The sequence below is a fragment of the Brienomyrus brachyistius genome, chromosome 2, assembly GCF_023856365.1.
Source record: "Brienomyrus brachyistius isolate T26 chromosome 2, BBRACH_0.4, whole genome shotgun sequence".
Lineage (NCBI taxonomy): Eukaryota > Metazoa > Chordata > Actinopteri > Osteoglossiformes > Mormyridae > Brienomyrus > Brienomyrus brachyistius.
Genome location: NC_064534.1, coordinates 17825175 through 17850974, shown reverse-complemented (window position 1 = coordinate 17850974; position 25800 = coordinate 17825175). Strand labels below are relative to the sequence as shown.

Below are 25800 nucleotides of genomic sequence, written 5' to 3'. Positions count from 1 at the left end.
CTGCACTGCAAATGTTGCTCACACAGCAACATTCCCTGGCAGGAATATCAGATTATTGTTAGCACAAGTGAAAGAAATGGTTAGAAGAGTGAAACACAGGGGAATGCTGCTTGCAAACTGATGAGCAGGATTCAAATTCAAGAGGGAATGCAGACATAACGCCGTAGTCTTCTTTGCAGAAAACAAAAGAAATTTCTTGTATTCACATGCTGCAATTTCCTATTATTTACAAAGCACAGTATATAGTATAATAAAACTGCACAATTGCTGAACACTTACCTAGACAGTCACTGGTCCCCATTTCTGTGTCCTATACATGCCCTCCATAAACACCGTGCCACATTACATAAACACTAAGGCTTTTATGAAACCTACAGAAAAAAACAAAATAAGATAAACCCTCATTAAATGCATGTGCCAGCAGTCCAGAAATTACTCGTATTTAATTAAAGTTTGGTTCTACACTGTAGAAATGTGAAAAAGGAAGGGAAAAAAAAGAAAAACAGGAAAGCACAGGATGGTTTTGTTATTTTATTCATTGTTTGCAGTGACACAATGTGTTGCTATCTTGGGAGATGCTTTCAGCTGTAAACAGTGAAAATGATCAGATATATTTACTAAAACTCCTTACAAGCAGTGTGTGACTGAGAAGGTACAGATTTCATCGATCTCCTCCTGCTTTGTAATGCGTATCATTTTATAGTTTAAGTCTCATATATACATAGATACAACCATGTTTGTCATGTCACGTGTTTTTTTCCTTTTGGAAGTTTTTCTTAAGAATTATATTTACATCTTCGAGCCCTAGCTGCCTGCTGCTAGGAGAAAACACTTAAAACTCTATCTTTGTTTTTTGTAAATGCTCATGATATTTACATTGTTAATCATTCTTTGAACATAATAACTTGAACATAAACTCTTTCAAATAAAATTAATACAGAGTTCCATTTATTGTCTAGTTAAAAAAAATGATCTGAAAGAACAAAAATATTGCACATTAAATGAGGATGTATTCAGCCTGGCTTGTAGTCATGGGTGGGAAGAGAATCCATTATAGTCGCCTAACTGAAGCTTCCAGCAATATTGTCAGAATAAATAAAACCTTTGTCCAGAAACAAGGAAGGTAAACCCTTTACAGTGTACCACTGTGTCTGCAGAGTAAAAGCAGGTTATGATCAGCAATACTAGGAAACATCAGAAACCACACCTGGAAGCTTCACGATCAAGTGTCTTGACGCCCTGAGGGAACTGCTCTGTCCAGACTGGCTCTATGAGAAGTTGTTTAATGGCTCCACAGGTTATCTCAGCCATGTATGGTCTTTGAAGACTGGCTGCAGGTCCTTCTAAGATCATCAGCGTGTGAAAAGCAGGACAGCAAAGGAAGCTTCACCTGTCTGCTCTGTCCATTAATCTTTTTTTTCACCCTCATGCCCCCCCTCGACTCTCCATCATTCTGCTGATGAATTAAAAAAGGGAGAAGTAACCCAGGAGCTGAGACAAAAACCTGTGGGGGTGCTGGGTAGATGGCAGGGCATAAACGGCGTAGTTAAAACTCTAAGAAAGAAAAACCCCCTAACCACCCTTATTACTCATAAATAAGCCTGCAGCTGTCACGTTTCATCTACTTTTTCTATAACGGCCATAAAGAAAATGACTAATGGAAATGTATTGCTTATTTGTAGTATAAATGTTTTAAGAGAGGAAGCAGAATTTCCAAATAAGGACTAAAGCAATGTTTCCCAACCCGGTCCTCGGGGACCCCACGTTTTTGCTCCCTCCCAGTTCCCTCAAAGACAGTCCACCTTTTTACTAGGAAAAAAAGGTGGACTGGTTGGGGGGGGTGTCCTGAAAATAGGGTTGAGAAACATTGGTCACCAAAATTAGATATTTTTTCAGCAATACATTAATAACTGTAGCAATAAAGGTATGCTGTCCCCCTGTCGTGGGCCTGCCCAGCAACCCCCATCCAGGTGGGCCTGTCATGACCCCTCAGGGTGTCCGCCCCTCTCCTTGTACACACACCATCCCTCAGTGCTCATTCATTTTCAAACGTGCAAATTGAGAAAGAAATCTGAAATCGACCTAGCCCTTCCACAGTTCTCCCCCTCTGCGACCTTACGACGAAGAGGCTGACGTCGAATTCGCCTTTTTTTGGTTGATCAAGTCCAAGTAAAGTTCTGAGCGCAGGAAACGAGGGTAGGAGTCTCTCTCCATGAGTCCATATATCTTCCTCTGGGCCTGGTCAAAACACGAGCAGGAGATGTTCTGCAGGTTGTCCTTGGTGTGCTCTCTTGTTTGCGCATCCAGGTTAACCTGTGGGGGGGGGGGGGGGGGGGGGGGGCGGGGGGGGGCAGTGGGTTACTCCTGGTGAAATGGAAACTGATCTCTACTTCTCACATTCTATTTCCATTTTTCCTGTCCAACCCTGAAACTCAAAAAAACCCTCACAGAAGTGATATTCTGCGGATGAAAATTCAGGCCTCAATGTTCTAACTGTGTGATCTCACAGCCTCGGCTGCCCAGTATTTTTGTGGAAAGTTTGAACATCACTAAACAAATGAAATCCAGCAGAGACTGCACTCTTTTTTAATACCTTATGACACCTTCAACTTCAAGCATATAGAACATACATCTAATATTAAGTCCTAGTAGATTTTTTGCCTGCTGAATTTCCTTCCCTTACCTCCTTGCAGGACTGTACAGCGATGAACTCAGAAAATATTTTTTTTGCTTTGGACGCCATCTTGGACTGCGATTTAATCTTCTTGTAATCCTCACACGCCAGCCAGAATTCCAGATTCTCTTCACTGAATTCTGTTCGCAGAAAGGCTCTAAAGGCAGCCAGGCCATCTGGGGAGGAAGGAACGATGGGGGGGGGGGGGGGATAAAACCAGTGAGCCTGTTTAATCCATAGAAAGGAGAAAGTGTGCAGGATGCTGCACTGTAATAGTGTAACAGTAAGAAGACTCAGCGAAGTAAAGGAAAGGTCTTGCTTTATCGGATATCTGATTCTACACGTCACTATTGTACAGTGAGGTATAACTCTTGTGCCTATCAACAAAGGCCAGTCCACAAATCAACATATTGGTGATGAAGCCCCCCGTGATATTGAGAATGCTTGCAAAATCAACATGGGTTAAAAGGAGTATTAAAAAGAGGAAATGGTCTCACCCAGTCGTTACCCATGCTGACCAATGAGATTGATATATATTATAATTAATATTAATATAATAGCTTTTTAGGGTTTCTCAAAGATCATTGCTGAACCATGAACCATATAAGAATGAACTGTATTTAGTGAAAACAGTGAACAGTAATCATTCACCCGCCTGACCACCCCCCCACCCCACTGCAGACTTTTGGAGGACTCCATTCATCAGAAGGATTAATGCCAGTCTAACAGGGATGACATTTCCTCGCTCACTTGCCTGTGATTCATACATTAGCTGAACTGTGCGGTAGGCATGCATGTCCTGGTGATTATGCATGTAAAAATAATTAAGCATTGCTGGCATGTCAGAATATATTTACAATGACAAATGTCCCACCAAAAGTATGAAAAAAGATTAGTCAAGTAAAGCAGTATAATCCCCTAAAAATACCATTTGAAACATAAAGCATCCAAACACGTAGCCACCTTATTCACGCCCCCAAATATTAACATAATTTTATTTACAATGAAACTCACATTTGTGGACCAGCAGCTTCTCCAAGGACTCCCCCCACCTCAGTGCCTCCTCCGGGGTGGGCCTGCAGATGAAAGCGGACCGGTTCTTCAGCAAGCCCATATCAGCCAGGTTTCTCATGGTGTGACCCATCCGCAGTGTGTGTACATGAAAGCGAGAGTAGCCGGCAGACTCCTCTGCCAGGATGACTGGGTCGGTGTGACCGGCTCTCTGCTGCACTCTGTGTGAGCACCTCCCTCTGCACTCGATCCTCTTATACTTGGCTTGAAAGGTGGGAGGAGCCTAGGAGGTGTGTCTTTGTGCCCCAGAACCACCCACCCATCAGTGAGAAACCGCAGCCCATATTCTGTGTTTTAAAATACGCTGTCCTTGATTCTCTGCACAGAGATAATGCATCTCATTGCAACCCACTTTTACCTTTTTCACCTGTTTCTGATTTCTAACTTTCTTTGTTCTACCTATGACTTTGTTCTTTGTGACTGCAGTTAAAGCACCTGAAAATAGTGTGGAATATATACTGTCATAAGGCTAGATGTGAAAAACATACATACACAGAATAAAAGTCATAGAGGTTTCTCTGCAGCAAATACCTTCCCATAAATCAAAGCTGCAAACAGAGGATGTGCATTAAAGCTTAAAGCCACTTCAAATGGCTGAACAACTAAACCAAACATTACTGAACAAGTAAAACATGCGCAACCATTAAAAACATACCCAGAAACAAAAGAAATCCACTCAGCGTGCAGAAGCCAGACACCGCTGTGACCATGAAACAAGTGAATAAAATCTCAACAGGTCCTCAGAAAGGAGGTATCAAATCCCAAACAAAACAAGATTTTGCTGTTCTCTTTGCACGTAAAAATTTTAAATAAGTAACAAGTCAGTACTTGTGGCTTTTTAACCAGCTTATCAGACATACTGGCACAAATTAGATATAAAAACATGATATAATTCACAGTAAAGAAACGCCTATGCTTGTGATGGAATAGATGCAGGGAAAAAAATCTACTGGGGATTTGGAAGGTAGCATCTGTGATATTAAAACAGTTTCCGAAAAATCTTAAAATATTTTAGAATAAAATGCAATGCTATTAATAACTCATAATTAACTGATTTTTTTTTATATAGAAAGAGCTGGACTTTGAAATAGAGGTAAGTCGTTATAAGATGAGATGAGATGTCATTTCTGAATCCTAAATTTCTTTATACCCAAAACCGATAGGCGACCATAATCCCTACAAATGAGCTAAGAATGTACAGAAAGAGAAATGCATATTACACGTCTCTACACCATTCGGGTCTTTCTGGACATTGGCAAATAAAATGATGTTTAGCTTGCCACAAGAATGTTACATTAACAGATGTAATGTAAGGACAACAGAGCAAACCAATAGTGCTTAATTTAAAAAGAGGTACAAGTGTGAGGTTGAGTAGTTTAGCCAAAGAACCCAAACCCCTCTTTATAGACTTGAGGAGCTATCTGGGCAAAGTAAGTATCACGGCACCAGCGGAGGCGTGTTTGGTCTAACGCTCCGAGAGCAAAAGCCGCCACATTCTGAAGGCACCGACATATTGACCCAGACTTCACAGGAAAATGAATGGCAAGTCGCTCTGCCACCATGTGCCGGTGCTTCTGTGCAGGGCATTGGCGACGCGGCCAGGAGCACAAGCTCCTCGGGGCTGAGTCGGATGCCGCTATCTGACAGGAGGCTTCCATGTCATTTATGAAAAACTGCAAATTGTTTGGACGGACTGCACACTCTGTTTGTAAACAGGAGATTCCACAGGCACATCTCAAGCTGCCAAAAATGCTTGAGTGAGAAAATGCACAGTTCAAAAGGTATTTACCACAACACAGTGCGAGAGCTGCTTCTTGCATCAGTCGCCAACCATTAGCAAAAAAGACGCAACTAAAACCATCAGACTTCGTCACCCATTTACAGGTGGGCTGTCAACATTAAAAAATGCAGGGGGAAAAAACAACATATTCCAGCAAATAGCAGTGGAGACAAACAGAGGCAGTTTCAGCCAAATGCATCTGACCTCGCGATCCGAACCATGGCTTGCCTGACCTGCCCTGCCTCCTGCCCACTTGTCTGCCTGCCAGCCAACAAGGTCGGCACGCAGCGAGGAGGCGTGCAGACACACTTACTTGACTGACTTCATGGCTTTGTCCAGCTTTCCGGCTGAGTTACTTCCGGGAGACTCATTCCTCCTCCTCAGGAAGGCCAGGCGGTTCTTCATGTCTTTGGCCCTGTGCAAAACAGGAAAAGTTGTTAGAGAAAAGGCATGAACCAAACAGCTGGGCAAAAAACAAAGTAGCGGAAAGATAAAAATTTAGATGTGGAGAAGAATGAAAAAGTAAAGGAATTCAAGGCTGTCACTGTGTACATTTCAGTATCCAGCAGGTATTCAATTAGCGAGATCTATCCTGGTCAATCCTGGTCAAACTCGTGCAAAGCAGCAGTTCCCTCTCTCTCCCCCTCTAGCCTTCCTAGTCCTGAGCTCTGAGTGGAACTGCAGCAGCTCACTGGGAGGGGAAGAGACTCACTCCTTATTGCCGTCTCTCCTGTGAAATCCCGCTGCTCTCTAGGTGCCCTACAGGACAATGAGCACCAGCCCCGGTTCAAGCTCCTGGGATAGTGAGCTTCTCCCATCCCAAACTGTGACACGCCAGCCCAGGAACTCATGCTCCCCACTGTAATATAAATGGTTAACCTCAAATGAACCCCTCACCCCAAACCCACTCAAGATACCTGGTCTCATTCTTACACCGTCGCAAGCCAGCTGGCTCTCATACGTGTACCAGGATCAGCTGAGCTAAGGAAACCCACAAGAAGCTATTATTATCCACAAGTAAAAGAAAACACTGGAGAATCTGTATATATATATATATATATATATATATATATATATATATATATATATATATATATATTCACTCCCCCTAGTTCCTTCAACTTTCTTCTACTGCTTTGAGGCCAAATATGACTGTTCATCATAAGCATGATGGAGGCAGGGTCATGGATAAATGTTTGGATTAACGAAAGATGCTGCGTGTGCTTCCACTGCAGGGATACTAAATGCTAATGACTCCAGGCACTTGGTGAACACAGAACAGCACAGCATCAAAGCTAAAGTGATTCTCTCTTATTTTTGGAAGCTTTTTTTCCCCAAAAAACAAGACAAAAAAAAAACAGAAATTAGAAGAAAAAAGTGAGGATTAAGAAATGCAGCCTTTCAAGGTGTGAGGACACAATGTGGAAGGGAAACTGCCAGGTCATAACTGCTAGTGCTAATTTTAGTACCTCACACTCTGGTATAATTGTGGGCGCTACTTTTAACACTTAACACGCTGCATGTCACTCTTTAGGAGTGAACGGCTGCAGAGTGAGGGCCTGGTTCATGTTATTCTGTCGCTTTCACCAAAAGGGCTGCTATGATGGATCACACTGCCAGCCCCCCAGCTGGGAGGGAGCACACGAGGAGGAACGCGGATGCTGACCGCAACGGAAATGACGGCCTGCTTATGGCCGCCGGATATGAAAAAGGGTTACTAACTGCACACTATAAATGAAGCACAAATGTTTACTCGCAAACAAAAGGTGTAGAGGAAAAACAGTAATCTATAGAGCAAAACTGCATAAGGGGTAAAGATAGGGATTTAAGTGGTTACATTTCGGTGAAAGCTCCTTAGTAATTGACATACATTTTCTGTTTACTTCCGTTACAATGTCTTACGCAGTCTAAAAGATGTCTTAATTTGCAGACAAGGAAGCAATATTTCTAAACAGACCAATAAATTGATGGAAACATGAGAGCAGCACTGTAACTTAACTCCACACTGCCACCTACAGTAGGCCTAAGTGAACTACAAGGACTTAAACCTTAATATGATCTAACATTAATGTGATTACTGTCCCTTTATTTAGCATACACTATTATCCAAGATTACTTTGTGTAATGTAAGCAACTCAAGCAGAGCTTTTCAGAAATGAAAACAAACCACGACACATCTGGAACTTCTAAGGGATTATCGGATGCATTTCTTTGAAGAACCCTAAATGTGGTCAACTCAGAACTAATAACAAATATACACATTTTACTAGTGTACAAATTTTTCAGCACTATAATTTGTCTTGTTATTTGTATTGTGGTTGTATTGCTAATAAATAATGATTATCATCGTTATTACAGCCAAACTATAGCCACTAAACATAGTTACATAATAATATTCACTGTAACACATTGTATGTTCACGTCTAGCCAGTACCATTTACAGTACCACATGATGGACTGCAATTTTGGCAGAAATCTGGGGGCCATGTACAGACAAGGTCAGATTATACCCTACAAAAATAAGGTGTCTTCATTCAGTCTTTGGCTCAGTCCTGAATGTCCTCTGCTGATTATAATAAGTAGGACCTTCATGTTTTCAGATGGCCTCGATGTACCTAACTTTCTAAATCTTCAAACACAGAGCAACCCTTTGAACAGATGAGGTGAAAATCTCTGGTGGTGCGTGTGTCAGATTAACAACTGCTAAATTTGCCAGTGACCTAGCAGATATCTGCCAACCCTCGCTTTACATGAGCACTCCCAACAGCCTATAGCCATCATCCTACTCATAATGGGAGTAATGGCTTTGCAAAATTTTAAGCCTGTCATGCAGCCCCTATGTCTAATATGCCGCAAGAATGAGGTGATCATGGGGCATTATCAAATTAGGATGGTGTGGTCTTGTTTGAGTGCACTTCGACATATCATCAGACGTGCCCTCTGCAGCCTGGGGCAGGGTTATACCCAATTATCTCAGGAATCCAGAAATTCCCACATTGCCTGGCACTCATTACAGCCCTTAATAGCATCCTCGGCACTGCAAGGGAGACTAAATTAGGCTGCTTTCAAAGGGAGGAAGCCGTGAGAGGACAAGCGGAAGCCCTGTATTACACATCAGTCAACGTAAAATTACCCAGGACTGATGCCGGCCTGGAGAGACCCCAACATCCATCTGCATCCACCCACCTGCTGCCTTTATGTCCACACATTTCTGGCCTCATTAGAGTCATAATTATATCAATTAAATCTCTCTCTCTCTTTCAGATGCAAGCCACATACATCCCTGTGTACACAGCAGTATACAGACCAACAAACACTCAAAGGAATATAAAAACATGAGTAACACAGTAACATATTTAATTCAGTCCTCAAAATTCACATGCAACATAGAATGAAGACATCCATAACTCTGTCAGTATCTAGTTATCAAACAAGCACGAAAATTAAACCGGTTGCTCTGGAAACCATTTAAAAACAAGTGCTGCAACATACGTACATTTTAAATTAAGTGTGCTATGGACCAAAACTGGAAATCCCAGAAGACACTGTAGTAGTACCTATAGAGTCCTCTTCCAGCACCAACACTCTGGGCCACCTTACAGTCCACTGGTGTGATTCTGCATTCTGGGTCAGTTTTTATCCTCCCCTACTTTTAAAGCGACAAAATGAAGTGGACTCGGATAAAAAAAAGGGGAGGGGGGGGGGGCTTCATTTCCATGGTGACCTACCTTTCCAGGTATCTTTCTGAGAAATCAACCATGATATGGAGCATAGGTGCAGGTTGTGGGAGCGTGGAACCTGAGGGAGGGCGGCAGACAGTCATATTCCTCTGGGCCAGCACTGCCTTGTCTCAGCCTTACATACTACAGGGAGCCTGGAGGGTGGACCTTGTGTTGCACCAATCACAACCCAGCTCTCTCCAAAGGCATGTATGTGCTGTCTTTCTACCCTATACTCAACTGATCGATGTGCAGCAAGTGAGTTCTCATACATTGTAACTTACTATGATTGCTAAAGGGCAATAAATCAGACAGACAAAAAACTGATTACTGCTCATTGTAGAATCAGGATTAAAATAACCATAAACTGAATAAATCTAAGCAAAGATCCAAATAAAAGGAGCTGAAAGGGGCTGTGCCTGCTGCTTTACACCCTTTCACGTTGGTGTGTATACTGAGGTGTTAATGAGGTCTTATGGCTGGCCCTTCCCAGAAGCTAGTTTCCAGATGGGCAGGAGGAAGCTGTCAAGAGGCTCTGATTTAGCTTGTGCTGCTGAGAGACGAGCAAAGCCTCTCATTCCTCCTATCTGACGGCAGCTCGATTTGTTTACACTGCATATACGTGTCGGCTTGCCTTCGGCCTTAATAGCCATGCCAATGTATTGAGGGAGACCGTTCCTTCATTCATCACTGGAAAGCAAGCTTTTGTAGACACCACTTCTGAAACGGTCAAGCGCAGCCATGTCTTTCTGCAATTCACTTTATCCCAAACATTTAACAGGTTGAAATCTACCATTATTTTCTAGTGTCCGTCTCTGCATAACGAAATAGTTTCACGATGCGTGGCAACAAATAGGAATTCTCCATGCAATTCATGAGGACGGTGCAAATCAATGTATTTTATACATGAAGACACAGAACTCAGTGGGCGTCTCTGTTTCTCATGACCTGTCAGCCAGGTGGATATAATATATATTAGTGGTGATTTGTATCACTTTATATCATCGTGAGACCTGACACAAATCCAATTGCAGCAAAGTAACCAAATCAAGTTGTTGTTACAGAATTCCACTGGACAAGTACTTTTTCCACCTTTGCAAAATTAAATGTTTTTTTTAATTACTTTACATTGCCAAAAATTATTCTAAGGATGTGCAGTTACAAATATGTTCATTTTACGGTTTTTCTCTATGCTTGCAAAAATGGTGATTCATATAATTGCAAGTACAATTAGTTAGAAACACGACAGGAAAGGGGAACAGATCATAAAAAACATCAAAAAACATGCATAATGCAACATAATAAATAAAAATAATAAAATAGTACTTGACACCTGCATGAACATCCCTTGTCTAAAACAACTGGTTTAATAACAATAGGAGCATTTTCCAAACGGCTACAAATGATGCCATGATACTACCTAACAATCTAAATCAAATTTAAAAATGAATTAACATAACTATTTAACTACAGCTGTTAGTGTGTGAATTTCATAACCCCAGAACAACATTTCTGGTCAAAATTCCCAGTAACATGTCACTTGAGCCTGAACAGACTTCCACATTTTGCTGTCCCATCACCGTGTACCTCTTTCATCATATTCCCTTCAGGAATCCAAACCTTCTCCTGGCTCCATTCACTGATGGAATCAGCACCCAAGCCAACGCCAGATGGGAAAAAAAGTACAGGACCAGCACAGAGTGAAGGAGGAATCAAATAAACAGAAAGACCCATGGTCCTAGAGAGCCAATGCAGCACTCGAGAAACTGCAATTCTGACTTCCACTAACTTGTCCAGGAGCGACTTCACATCAATACACACCTCAAAACCGACATAGGTGATTATATTTAACTGCATGTTTGCCTTATAATAGCTACGACTCCTTCTACAACTTTCTATTGGAGCTAATTAAAAAACACCATTTTTAAGTAAAATCAACTGAGACTCCCAGGGCACTTTATTGAACCAGTTTAGCACTTGGAGGCTAATCGAGAGCCAGAGAGACCAACTCTGCCAAAACAGTAGCAAAATTTTAAGTATACGTCTTCTGGGACAAACAATGATCTGTCATTTAGCTCCAGGCTGCCTGAAGGCCTCGCTCAGCATCCCCTGCTGTTGTATCTGGTCAGGGCTATGGGGAAAGGGTAATTCCCACAACTTACAGCAGACCAGGGGAACACCCCACAAAAGAGCCAAAAGTGGAGGAAGAACCTTTGACACACTGCATCCCAATCTGTCTTAACAGCACACAAGTGCAACTCTCATCCAAACATTTGATCTGCCCCCAGTTCAACATGTCTACCTTTAAATCTTCTATAACTAAAGTCAGTAATTAATATTCATAGTGATGTCAACTGTGCAGTGCTTACCATCAATCATCCTGTAGTTGTTTACCCTTACGGGCCTTCTTCCTATATTGGAAGCGGAAAGCAGCTCTCCAGATGTGTGTCGTGTTCAAGAACTCACTGTCTTTTCTTCCCTTTCCCACTCATGGAAAAAATCACCTCTGGCATCTCCCTGACCTCCATTTTTTTCCTCATACCCAGAACAACCTCTGCCCTAGTGTGCCCAAACATGATACACAGAAACACCACCTCCCCTGGGAAGAGAGCAGCAGTGCTGGGGAGACTCACATTTTGTTCAGACAAAACGTTCTGCTTCAGACAAAACTGGAGATTGGGCCCCTACAACCGAAGCCAGTTTCTAATTAGAATAATTTCATACCACCTCCATGATAAATGTAGGTCAAGTACTCTATTTAAGTCTAAGTAAGTAAGTCTATTTATACCTGACAATGTGTGCATGACTGAGAAAGTGGTCTGAAATACAGCTGTAATTAACAATTGTCGTGCATTTTAATGATTGTCTGTGTACTATAAAATTAAAATCCAAGATGTTTTGCATTTCCAAAGTTTAAAACTGCCTGATGATGTCTGTTTTGCTTAATAACTCTTTGGTTTCCAAACTAGGTCATTGTACATACTCATAAGAATGACTAAATCATATGTTTTGGGGAGAAAAAATGTACTATTAGTACAATTCAGTCTATAGTTCCTAAGTAGTAGCTTTTTCTGGCGCAGATCATACTCAAAATGCAAACACAGTGAACGTGGGCTCTGCTGGACTTACAGGTTCTTGGGTTTCTTCTTTCTGTTGCCCTCGGATCCGTCTTCACAGCTACATTCAGATCCACTGAGCTGAAGGGAAAACAGCAGGAGAGCAGTGGGCATCGTACAGTCCCATAGTCAGACGGAGGCACATGCTCCACGGGGGAGACGCCAAAGAGCACTACTGTCCCACAGACGCCTGCAGACCCAGCCCAGCCCAGCTTAACCCTCAGGGGGCAAATTCAAATGCCCTCGCAGCCTGGCGGCTTATACACCATTGTCTGAGAACGAGCAGGGCCAAGTGTGTGTGTGCGTGCACATCCGGCAGAGGCCAGGTTTGAAGCACTAGAGTGGGGTGGGGTGTCATGTTACATATCCTGTGAGGCAGGAGGAATGTACAGAGAATGGGGGGGGGGGGGGGTAAGTCATGGCAGCAACCTGCAAGATAGTGCTGCTTCGGGGGGAGACTGGAGAATGTGGAGATTGCGTGTTCTCTCACAGTCCAAAAACAAAAACATGCCATGGAAATTCGAGTTACAAAACTGGCCGTATAAGTGAATGATGTGTGTGATGGTTGGTACCCTGTCCTGGGCTGTTTCTTGCTTTGTGCCCTAGGCCTCCAGGGATAGGCTTCGGTGTCCTGCAAGCCTGAGCAGGTCAAGTAGGTAGCGAAAATGGATGGATGGCCTATAATCTCTGCTTTCCAAAGCACTGACAGTAATAATCTAGAGTGTTATGTACAATAATAACCCAGAGTGTATTTTGTTTTTACATGTTATGTTTATATTGGTGTGATTATTATTAATCATGCTGCTGTTTAACTCCTTATTTTTTCATCTATCTCGAAAGCTGTGAGCTACGCAGAATAATTCCAATTAACTTGCACGATACGAGATACGAGATGCGAGATTTTTATTTGCCATTTTTGCATAAAACCAACATTCCAGGCACATTGGAATTCTTGTGTGGAGCTCTCTGAGTCAAGTAAATAGAACACTTATTTACAGAAAAAAGATGCCGATATCTACACAAAGGAAAGAAATTTAAATATAAGCACTAATCAAGAACGAACTATGAAAGAACTTTTTTAATACAATAAGTACTGCAAATTGTACTGTCCCATGCGTGTGCAAATGGCAATAAAGTCTGTCTGTCTGTCTGTCTATCTATCTAGATACCTCCCCATGAAGAACTGTCTGAAACAGGAGGTTTAACTGACCCAAAGACACTATCTGATATTTTAGCAAAAAAGTGAAAAAGAACATCAGAATTAAAGAGAGTTAAACCTGGAGTACCTATGACTGTAGGTAATTCCAAGTTAAATATATCAGCAGCCGCAGTAAATGGATTAGAGATAAAAATAAGCACCAATGATGCCCAGTAATACTGATGGTGCTGAAGCTTTACTTTACAGCTGCCAGCCATCTGACCCCAGCCCTGTTCTCAGGACCTGGAACCACAGAAAAGCTGTTCTTCAGGGATCTGTGGTACCATGTTGCAGATAGCACAAGCAGGCAGAACCGCACTTTGCAGGTGAGCGTTCTCTCAAGCAGGGCAAACAAGGCCAGCTGTCAGGAAGCGGCCTTAGATCCTGGAGTGGCCGGCGGTCACTGCCAGTCCCAGGGGAGGCTATTTCCTGACGGCCATATACCCAAATTCCCCCAGTCGTCTTGTACACAAACAGCCAGCAGCTCACCTCCCTGGCAAGGGGAACTTTCTGCCCCCAATCACAGGTCTGCCCCTATGCCACATTAAAACTCCTTCGGAAATGTCCTACCTCCCCCCCCCCCTATATTTGCCTGTGTTTCTTTACCTTCACTTTGAACAATTACATTTCTTTGCAAGAATGGGACTGGACTGTGTGAACCCAGGAAGCATTTCCTTGTATTGTATGCACCACTGGATTAGAAGAGGACTGGAACAGGATCAGAGGACTCCAGTCTCCTTGGGCATAATGTCATCAGTTTGTTTACTGAAGAATAAAGTAAAAAGGGAGACAATCCTCCAGTCAGTAACCAACATATATTCACTGTTTGCTCCCTTTACACCATATCACTGTTGAACTGTCAGGTCTGACAGGCAAGGGCATTGATTCATTTTTTATAACCACAGACATAGTGCCAATTAAGCAAATCATAGTAGTAATTTAATGTGCGGCTGACTTATGGTCTTAACATGTGTCAGGTGGTTCACTGCCTCCACAGCTGTGCATTTAAAAAGCTTGATGCATGGCTTAAACAATTTTCTACATCACTACAACAAATATGTCACACCAGAGGCAGTAAGGTATGCACTGCGATCCTGACTGCGATCAGTCAAGCCCCAGTTTTCAAATTATTTTTATATAACAACTTTCACAATAAATCAAGTTCCAAGTCACTTAACAAGTGTGCGGCAATCCAATATTACATCATTTATACTAAATGGTGAATGACACAGGGAAAAATGGAATGAAAGAAAACCAGAAGACAACAGAGGAGAGGAACCAAAAACTCCAAGTATGGAGAAAAACCTCTGGGTGTCGACTGGCTGCCCAAACTCCCCTATTTTATATTATTATAAAAAAGAGAGAGGCTACTTTAATGAAAGCAAGGTGCTAACGTTACTTTACTGTATGCCCTGTGAACACTTTGCGAAACGTATTCTTCCCTGCATAGGCAGCAAGTTGGGTGGATTTCTGCGACATCCTCTGAGCCAGTGGAGCTGCATGGTCATTCTCACAGCAGCCACATCTTCACAGTCACACAGGCACCCGAGGAAAAGCGGGAATCTGCTGCCGAGAGGAGATAAGAGGGCTCGCTCTGCCAGTGTGGCACGGGCAGCCAACCGAAGAGGAAGCGGCCTGCTACAGCACTGTGCCATTTTTATGAGCATTTGAATCGCACCATCCAAACCCTTCCTGCTGCTATTATATACTAGCAGGACAGGGCCTCCTTCCTGTGGCAGGGAACAATGCTGTACGGTGGTTATAGGCTGCCATGCTTCCTTTCCCCATCCAACGAGACTGTCGGATCAGACGAGACAAGCTCGACTGTTCCAGTAAACTTGACTCCGACAGGCTTGTTCCGACCTGATAACTGCCACTGTCCTCTTGGCCTCCATTCCAGCATAAACCCTGTGTGATACTGTAGACTTCCAGTAAGCCCTTGTAATGACAAATATTCTGAAACATGTTGTTTCAGTCTGTTAATTACAAGAAGTCCTATTGTATACTCACTCCAGCACAAGTAAAACAGCCAAAGTGGCCAACAATTTGGCCAGTGTAAAACCTACATGTTAACACTGCATGTTTTCCCATCTGCTTTTTATAGAAGTCATACAAAAAATTACTTTGCATTGTTTTGGCTATAATTCCACTATAATTTTATCACCTATGGGTATGAAACAGATGACTGAAAATCACCATAAACTTGTAACAAGAACTAAAAAGAAGTTGTCAGATTTTTAAACATTTGTCTGTAAATGATCACTGTTATGTAACGATATTATACCTCCTGAGTTCTAAGGACCTTTTTGCCTGTGAATAAAGTTTAGGTTGCGGTTCCCACGTGAAGAACTACTCATAAACAAACAAGCCCCATAAGAGACCATCATATGGAGGTAGGGAGGAGAGCAGGGAGAACAGAAGGGCAAACTGTGAAGATTTTCCTGGAAAATCACCAGATATTAATGGGGTCAAAATGCAGGTTAAGCACTTATTTACTTGAAGCAGTGTATAAATAATGAAATATACATTTACCACAATAATTCCACAGTGACCTAGATGAAGGCTTATCAGCCATTAAAGGGTGATTAAACTGAGGAATTAAACAGGTAAAATGTGTTCAACAGGTACATTTGCGGAAAGTTCAAATGAGCTTTTATGCTGAGCACATGACCAGCCTTTAAAAGTTGGGTTTCATGATTTCAAATGAAGGTATTTAGATGTATGAAACTGAAAATAAAAAAACACTACAACATTTCTTTGGAAATGGGTGCCAATCATTTCTCATATGCCCTTCCAATGCGGTTGAAAACTCAATTTCTAATCTGCCAAACATCAATGACTGTGATTGATTTTCTTGCAGTTGGATTGATTTTATTTGCAGTTTGAAAGACTGGCACTTGTTTAAATGTATTATTCACATGTGACTGCTCATTAAGCAACACCACATGACATCCCCCCTCCACAAAGGGACCACGCTGCCACAAGCCCATCAGTTTTACAAATATTTCATATTTATCTGAACCGCATTTTGTTCTCATATTGTGTGACATTCCCTTACATAAAAGCCAGCTCTATATAATAGTGGGGATATTAGTTTAGCTGGCTATGGCAATGGAGTGCTCAAAAGCTGTGAGTCCCCCATATATTGTATTTTCCAGACTGGGCTGGTGTTCAGTTTTATTTGTAATATATTTACAGATTTTCTAAGCAGCGAATGCAAAATGCCCTTGGGCAAGAATTAATTAGATGAGGTCGACTGTATTAGAAATATTTAAATAATGTAAATGGCATGTGTTAAACGTGCTGTGATGTCATTTATTAGAGGGCATTGTTTCATGTTACATTTCAAATGTAACAATAATGACACTGAGAAAACAGGTCATTTTAATGAACTCATTATTTTAACAAATGACATCATTTTAATATACCTATAAAGTTAAGGTGATGTTTTTGTGTAAGAATTTGACATGTTGTGTGGTTTCATTTTCTTAATACCTTGAACTCCCAGTAACTTTGTTTTTGCCTGAGACAGGACTTGACGGATTGGCAGTTCTGGTACGGATGACGTAGAATACACCAAACTACGCATTATTTTGAAACTGAAACAGCATGGGTACATTATATATTCCTGTTTTGGATGTGTTCTGCCCAAACAGCAGCTCCGCGCCCATAACAGTACACTTTGGCCCCCATGGCAGAATGCCTCAAGCTTCTTCCGTGGCCCAGACAAAACACTTGAACACAAACATTCAACATATCAGTGCACTGGCCTTGAACTCCAGTAATCATTTGAGACCCTGTATTTTAAATAGATATCTGTTGTTTCACATGTTGAATCAAGTCCAAATAGAATGCGCAAGACTGGACTATTTTTGGTGACATGCTGGCCTCGTTGTGACCCAAGAGCCATGTGGCAAAATCATGCTGGAATAAATGGTCAGCAAAAAAACAACCACGACAACAAGCACAGCGGGCGAGTGGCTGTGGGCATGGGCTGGCTGTTTACTGTGCCTGAAGTGAAGCGGCTGAGAGCCCCGCTGGTGTCCTATCTACCAGAGCACTCCGTTCACATTGATGGCATTAGCAGCCCACAGCTGATAGAAAGGAATGCCTTCTAAGTACTGGGACACATCAAGCTGCTAAACATGCAGGCATATTCTAGCGCTTGAATGTCACCCCCCACTGGTAAATAGAGGTATCACACAGGCACTGAATGTGAGCCATACAACTTCTTTCCCCAAAGATCTATTGACCATCCACACACCGAGACAAATTTCCACTTACAAAAAGTACACTATTTGATTTACAGACCATCCACATAGCTTAATACAAGCCCACACTACACTATTTGATTTAAAACCTTAAATAAAAGTTCATTATTCTGGTCCTGATCTCACGAATAAAGCAACGTGTCCAATTTATAAATTTGACTGGGTTATATTTCCCCATCAATAACAGACACCATTTACAGCACCAAATAACATCTTTAAGAATAAATAATACCTTGGGCTTCAACAGAATAAAACAGTGAGATTTCCAGCTGATCTGCTTTGTTGTAGCTCTGCTTTAGAGCAGCGGAAATGTCCATAAAACAAAATGTCATTAAACTTCTACTCAGTTATACTGCACAAGGCTCTTCCCTACGCAACTTTACCAAGACAAGTTAGAATTACACAAGTTAAAATTATAGGCTACACCTTCCAAACAAATAATGTAAGACAAATGTATAAATATGTAACTATGTCATTCAGTTTGCTATAGTCTTCTATTTCAAAATGCCCTCATCGCTGTTTGTTCCTTTCATTTACCACAATAGTTTGTAAGCTGCAAACCTAGTGATATACAAGGTCCCAGGTTAGCATTTGGCTCTGCTAGCCTGTGGATGATTCTTGTGGAGTTAGTAAATGCTGTAATATAAAGTAATGTCATTCTGACAGCCACCCTCTGCAATGTGCATATTTAATGCACCTCTGTAGGCACTGAGTGGGTCATGAAAATAGCAAAGCATTGGTATGTCTATTCGTTCTACTGAATATTTGGAACATATGTAGATACCTCAGAGATAGGTGAGTGAAAAACCAGAGAGGGTATAAAAAGCTGAATGAACACCTCACCTGCTGTCTATATGCACCCTGAATTAAAACAGAATTTATAACAGAGTCGTCATAATTACTGATTAAATTCGATTACTTGATTATTGAAAAGCACTGATTAAAAATTTCCTTCTCGATTACTCGTATAGCAGAAGGAGGACAGCACCTAGCAGATGAGGGACCAGATACAGAGCGTAAACTCCAGCTGTATGGATGAAAGAAGTGAATGACAATGCAGTCTTCTGTCAGTATTGTAAAGCGGAACTGAATCACCACAGAATGACTGCAATGCAAACATATCTTACAAGAAGTTATTCAGGAGTGATGGACTCACCCAATAGTGTGAGGTCAGCCACTCGTGCCGTTTAGCCTCGCGGACTGGCCTAGCCTGTCTTTGTCAGCATGTTGACCTCAATTATCTTACGTTATTTAGTTTCTGTGATTCCTGTCTGTCAAAAAAATCACTTCTAAAACGAAGCTTTGCTCCATCACTTAGCCACATCATTTTACATAATATGTTACATAGTACTCACGTAATAATAATAATTATTATTGTTCTTGTTGTTGTTCCTGAGGACTACAAAGACAGAGGTGCACCAACTATGAAGGCAGTTGAAATAAGCTGCTGGACAATGTTGGACAATGACCGCATGCTAATTCTGGTAGCTGGTGACCTGAGAATCCTCAGCTCCCTCTAGTGGAAATGCATGAGTTATACATGCAGAATAAATGAAGGTGATCAGATTCCAGCTTGCAAATGACACTCCCTACTTACTTCCTCTGATATTTCTTTTCATGGCCATGGGAGACAATGTTCCAAATGTTACTTTGGAATTAATTATTGCATTATGAAATGTTTTATGTTATCTACAGTCAACGGAAAATATAAATGTTGTCGTTGAACTCTGGGAGGAGATGCATGTGGACATGGAGCAAACTGCCCACACAGTGAGCCCTGGCAGGCATCCAACACGACGATGGAAGCATCAAACAACAGAGAGAGAGCTAGGGAAGCAGAAACAGACACCCCAGAAACTTATAGACCATTTGTGCCAGATGGATTAAAACCGCTTCTCTGTAGACAACCATTACAATTCGTCTCACTCTCTTTGTCTTGCAATGACTTTAAGATGTACCTTTTAGGTTAATTATGGAAAAGGCTCCATCAGTAGCAAAGACAACTGTGGTTATAACCTGAAGCAGTCTGAGATAAACTCTCCATTCAAGAATTCAACAGCCCTGCTCTTGGTATTGCAGCCTGGGACCTTGTAGCCACAAGTTTGGTTCTTGATTAAAACATGACCTAAGTTGATGCCTTTTAAATCCATTCATATTGCTGCTTTAAATGGTACCTCTTCCAGACCGTGAACCAGCAATCTTTAGGGTTATATTTACATCTCTTTGGAAACTAGTCTCCTACGGCCATAAAGAAATATTAAAGGAAGTAGGGATTGTCAATACACTATCTGTTACAAGCCCATGTCCGGTAGAGCAGTGTTTCTCAACCTGGTCTTCAGGGATCACAGACAGTCCATATTATTGGGGAGCTAGGAAGGTGGAACAACCTGCACAACTAGCAGGGAGCTGGGAGGGAGCAAAAACATAGACTGTCTGGGGGGTCCCCAAAGACCGGATTGAGAAACACTGCTAAAGAGACGTTACAGACTCACCAAGGAAATGTGAGAATTCAGTCTCAGCACAGGCTTGCTTTTCTAAGCAGTTCCTTCTATTCATCACTAGGTGTCAGACAATAACTGGTCCAGCTTATAAAAGGAGCAGTCATTGCCCTCCACATTACAAATGGTAAAAATAAAATGTCTGAAATACCGGAGAACATTTTACTCAGTGCAGTTAAATTAAATTAAGCTCAGCTATTTTTAATTTGCAGTTCTGAAGATGAGGATAATGACATGAAAAACGGTGGCATGAAGAATTAACCTCTCTCCAGTGTGAAATGCTCTCTAATGTTTCTGTGTCTCATGTTTTCACAGTATAACTAAGGAGAACAGTGCAAATTTTACACAAGGGAATGTCACAGCTATTGCATTCTAGGGAAGTTGTCAGACATGGCGAACATCCATCAGAGAAAGCTATCCATACGATACTAAATTTTATTCAGTAATTTTTCCAGTTTGTCCACACACGAATGACAACAGCAAGCCATGAGAGGTGGATAAGACTCTTGGCATAAAGGAGACTGACCTTCCTCCCAGAGAAGAGCATGTATAGCTGATGCATGGATCCTCCATTCTTGGCCAGCTCCTTCTTTAAGGTCTTGGGGGAAGGCAGAGTCCAGCCGCCCTTGTGGCCCCCCGCCGACTCCATGCAGTGGATGGCGTTATCAGAGGCGAAGCAGGGTGACCGGGGTTCCTGAAGCAGGCTGCCCTCGCTGTGCGTGCGACGTCGCAGGGAGCCCTGCACACTCAGACCGCTCTGGTGCTTCTTGCATGGTGAGGCCTCCACCATGCTGCACCGTTTGCCGTTGCTGTGCTTCAAGCAGTTCTCGTCGCTGTCTTCCTCTTCTTCCTCTTCCTCCTCATCATCCTCATCATCCCCATCTGTCGCTGGGGGGGAAGACAGGCCGTCGGCACTGAAGGCCCGCTCAAGCCGCAGCTCGGGGATGATGAAGGAAGTGGACGAGCATGAAGGCAGGCGCTCGGTGCCTTTTCTTCCTTCATCCATGCGGTCCGTTCCCTTGGCTTCACCCCTAGCCTCCTGCAAAATCCCAGCGCTCCAAGCTTCCTTGCTTTTGCAGTCCTCTCCCTGGGTGGAGGTAGTTGGGGGGGGCACCACCTTCTGCCCATTGTCCGATACAGTGCACGCTTGGTCCCGTTGCGCCAGCTGCTCTGGTTGAGTGCTGCCCATGATGGGCGGACAGTCCTCCCCCAAGCTGTGGTGCCCCTGATGAAGCACCCTCAACTGGCAATGCTCGTCAGCCTCGGGATCCAGCATCTGCGAGCACAGACAAATACCGAGGGCTGAAGTAAATCCTGGCCCAGTAAATCATCGTGCTAAATCAAGTGTTGAATACTAACCATTAAATTGAGTTGCTTAGCTCACACTTTCATCCAAAGTGACAGACAATTTTCAGTGCAATTAAGATACCTCTAATCTACCAATCACCATAAATACTGCGATACACTACATACATTGAGTTCACATATATGTATCGAAGGACATACAGTACTGTACAAAAGAAAATTATGTTTAAATGATCTTCATGTTGGTATAAAACTATTATTTAATGCATGTCAAAGTGTGTTAGCTTAGCCGTTTCAAACCTATAATGAAGTACCCCTAGTCTTGGCAGTAACCATTCACGTATTTGATAACTTTATCACTAGAGAACATTGTTGAACTAATCATCCATCCATCCATCCATTTTCCAAACCGCTTATCCTATTGGGTCGCGGGGGGTCCGGAGCCTATCCTGGAAGCAATGGGCACGAGGCAGGGAACAACCCAGGATGGGGGGCCAGCCCAACGCAGGGCACACTCACACACCAGTCACTCACACATGCACACCTATGGGCAATTCAGCGACGCCAATTAGCCTCAGCATGTTTTTGGACTGTGGGGGGAAACCGGAGTACCCGGAGGAAACCCCACGACAACATGGGGAGAACATGCAAACTCCACACACATGTGACCCAGGCGGAGACTCGAACCCGGGTCCCAGAGGTGTGAGGCAGCAGTGCTAACCACTGCACCACCATGCCGCCCCCTTGAACTAATCAATACCTGATAAAATTAATTAACTAATTCAGTTAATTAAATGTGCTGGTGGTTGTAAATCCAGCTAATACTAGCCCACCGATACTCATGTTTCCCCCTCTAACATGCGTCAGACTGTTACTTTCCTTTGGTGACTTTAGGGAAGGCAGGAATATACTGTCCTCTTTACAGGGCATACATTTCTATAATGACAGCAGGATGCAAGGACCTTTCCCTCAAAATATGAAAATATGGTTAAAGTCATGACTTGACATTTCATAGCTAAAAGGAGTCTTTTGCAGGGTTTAATCTATGTATAATATCATCTATGACTGATAAGAAACTACCTTTTGTCTGTAGAAACCATCAAACCAGGTAGAAAATGCCTACAGGAAGTTTTACATTAACAGGATTAAATGCTCATAATTATAATGGCAGTTAATGCGCTATTAGGAAATTTTGTTGAAATATCCAGGGTATTCAATTCAAGAAATAATTTGTTTAAAGAAGGCATGTTGAAACAGTGTGATGGCCAACTGCAGCTAAAGATGGCGGGGATGACAATGCCTTTGGCCTGGCTCCCCCACACAGCAGGGTACCTGGCAGGCAGAGCCTAAATTAAATGATGTTGTCACCCATAGCCAATTACTGATGACCTGAAAGATACACCACCTCAGGAGAAGCGCCCACCTCACTGCATCTTTTATTCAGGAGACTGCTCCTTAGGCGCAGAAACATCCTGTGCTACATTTGAAGTCATATGATTAAAGCATATACTGTGTGTGTGTGCGTGTGTGTGTAGTTGTGTGTGTGTATATATATATATATATATATATATATATATATATATATATAAATGTATGTATATGTATGTATATATATGTGTGTGTGTATTACTAGGGTGCTCTGCTTTTAATGAAATGAATTATTTAAACCAATTAGTGTACAACTGTGGGCAGCGTTAAAGAACATAATGAACAAAGCAGCCCTAGTGACACCTGGGCCAGGCGACTATTGGACCAGCCTGATGGTACAGCATCAGTAGCTCAGTCTTATACATAACACTGTATAGGACAATACAATGAACTGTTTACACAAAGCATTTACACCACATTAGAAAGAAATGCTATATGCAAAAGATGCAACTGAATCCTTGCCAAAACACAGTGTTTACTTAAGATAACAATAAACAGGAAGTAGGCACTGAGGGGGAAGCCCACAAGAGATAGAGTCTCAGCTCTTTACGGCACAGCAGGAGAGCATTACAAGGGGAAGCGTTGATGTGAGATGTAAACAAGGATCAGCTAATGGAGCCAAAATTCCTCAGGGAAACAGGGACTCATTAACAGAGGTGCATCCATGACTTCCTCCCTCTGCTTTGAATGGTTTACTCCTCGGGGGATATAAACACACCTCTTCAGCTCGTCTTTCATTCCCCAGTGTCTTTATGCTTCTCCCCCTCAACTTACTTCTGTAAACCAAAATGAAAGCCTACATGGGTATGGCTGCACCAGCTGAAATGCTTGATGGCCTACCCCATCGCTGACCCCTCCATCTCACCTGTAACCCCGGGGGAATGTAGTTTTTCTGCTCGTAGCTGCTTAGCTACCAGGGCATCAGCCTATAATTCCCTTTCGTGCAACTGGGCACCTTCTGCAATAACTGCAAATGTTGCAACAACAATGTGATGCTTTGCTATAATGTGAATGATAACATTATGACTTTGAATGAATTGTATGTTTCAAAGATATGTTGGAAAAAAAACAAGAATTAACTGGACACACTACAACAGTGTATAATCTCCAGTGGGAGACACTGTAAAAATGAGGTGGCGTGCTTTAAGAAGTAGAAAATTATTACAAATACTAAAAACATCAATTTGTCATTATTTTAAAAAGGCAAACATTTACACAATGATATTTATAGGTTTCCTAAAGCACTGTATCCTTTATATTATAGGAATAATAATTTTTTCCAACATGCTAAACAGAACATTTGTTTAGCCTATAAGCTTTTATGACATTTACTTTTCATACACACACACACATGTAGGGTATACCTATCCTTATGGGACCCACTCATTCATTTCTATGAGGAAAATGATAACGCTAACTATGACAACCTTAACCCCCACCCATCCCTAACCATAACCATAAGTAACCAAGCAAAAAAACAAGAGTTTTTGCATTTTTTGTTTTTTCATAGCAGTCACTGATTTTTACAAAATATAGATTTCCTTTATGGGGACCAGGAAACCGGTCCCCATAAGGGAACAAAAAAAAATGGATAATTATCACGTTATGGGGACATTGTGTTAATTAGGCAACACTGAGTCCTGTGAGTCAAATAAGCAAATGAACTGGGAATATTTGGGTAGGAGGATTTTTTTATACCGTAAACAGAGTATTCCTAAATATGTATGAACAGCAAGAATGAGCAACTGTGTTTTAAATTACTTATACATGTCCGTTTGAGCAGCTAAAACCACAAACAAACTGGAAAAGAGCAAAGCTTTTTTTTATGTAACTTAAAGTCTTGGCCTACTGGTCAACATCTTTTTGATTTTGATATTAAACTACTAAATTAATAAACATGATAAATCTGAGAGAGTTTGCATGTTCTCCCCATGTCGTCATGGGGTTTCCTCCGGGTACTCCAGTTTCCCCCCACAGTCCAAAAACATGCTGAGGCTAATTGGAGTTACTAAACTGGCCGTAGGTGTGCATGTGTGAGTGACTGGCGTGTGAGTGTGCCCAGCAATGGCCTGCCCCCCATCCTGGGTTGTTCCTTGCCTCATGCCCATTGCTTCCGGGATAGGCTCCGGACCCCGCGACCCAGTAGGATAAGCGGTTTGGAAAATGGATGGATGGATAAATCTGAGATAATTGACTGATATGAAACCTGGTGCAACTCAAGACATCTCAAACTGGTGATGTTGCCACTGCGAAGCTGAATGTTACTGCTTTCAGACCAGGTCTGCACACAGCTTCTCCCCTGTCACACGCTATGGATACAAACCCCCGACCCAGAGACCATCTCAAGTCAATAAACCTTAAGGGAACAGAAAAGACAGCAGGTTCCTGGGGTAATTTAATACTTCTTAATTCATTCAATCAGAGCACGGAGGGACAGCCTCTTACACTGCCTTTATTCAAACAAATCACAAGGTAAATGGCACTTTATCATCACATGCGAGGCTCCTTTGCAAAGGGCCGGAGGTCCGCTTACCCAACTCAGATAGCAGAATGCAGGCCATTGTATCTCTACATCATACAAGATCAGTCACACAAAAATGGTCACATTTAATTTGGGAATTAACTTCTAAAAATCTATCCGGCCTAGTATGATCTAGGCCAAGAAAGTAAAATTATCTTGCGTATTTTGCGTGATCTTTTAGTCCAGGCAACTCTGAAACTTGTTGTTTCCTTTGGTTTA

At 42.2% G+C, this 25800-nt stretch overlaps 1 protein-coding gene across 10 annotated transcripts in view; it reads right to left on the bottom strand.

Moving 5' to 3' along the window:
• Positions 1 to 518: 518 nt before the first annotated feature.
• The window catches only part of LOC125720063 (regulator of G-protein signaling 3-like), a 77446-nt gene continuing 52164 nt past the window's right edge, over positions 519 to 25800 (bottom strand). For 6 of the 10 annotated variants that reach the window (XM_048995088.1, XM_048995097.1, XM_048995107.1 and 3 more), the window contains 6 exons: positions 20854 to 21603; positions 12374 to 12441; positions 5839 to 5940; positions 3689 to 3750; positions 2684 to 2850; positions 519 to 2313 (listed from right to left, as the gene is read on the bottom strand). In XM_048995088.1, the coding sequence (XP_048851045.1) occupies positions 2116 to 2313; positions 2684 to 2850; positions 3689 to 3750; positions 5839 to 5940; positions 12374 to 12441; positions 20854 to 21603 (1347 nt within the window). In that variant the 3' untranslated portion in view covers positions 519 to 2115. The other 4 variants (XM_048995152.1, XM_048995136.1, XM_048995163.1 and 1 more) reach the window with 4 other exon arrangements.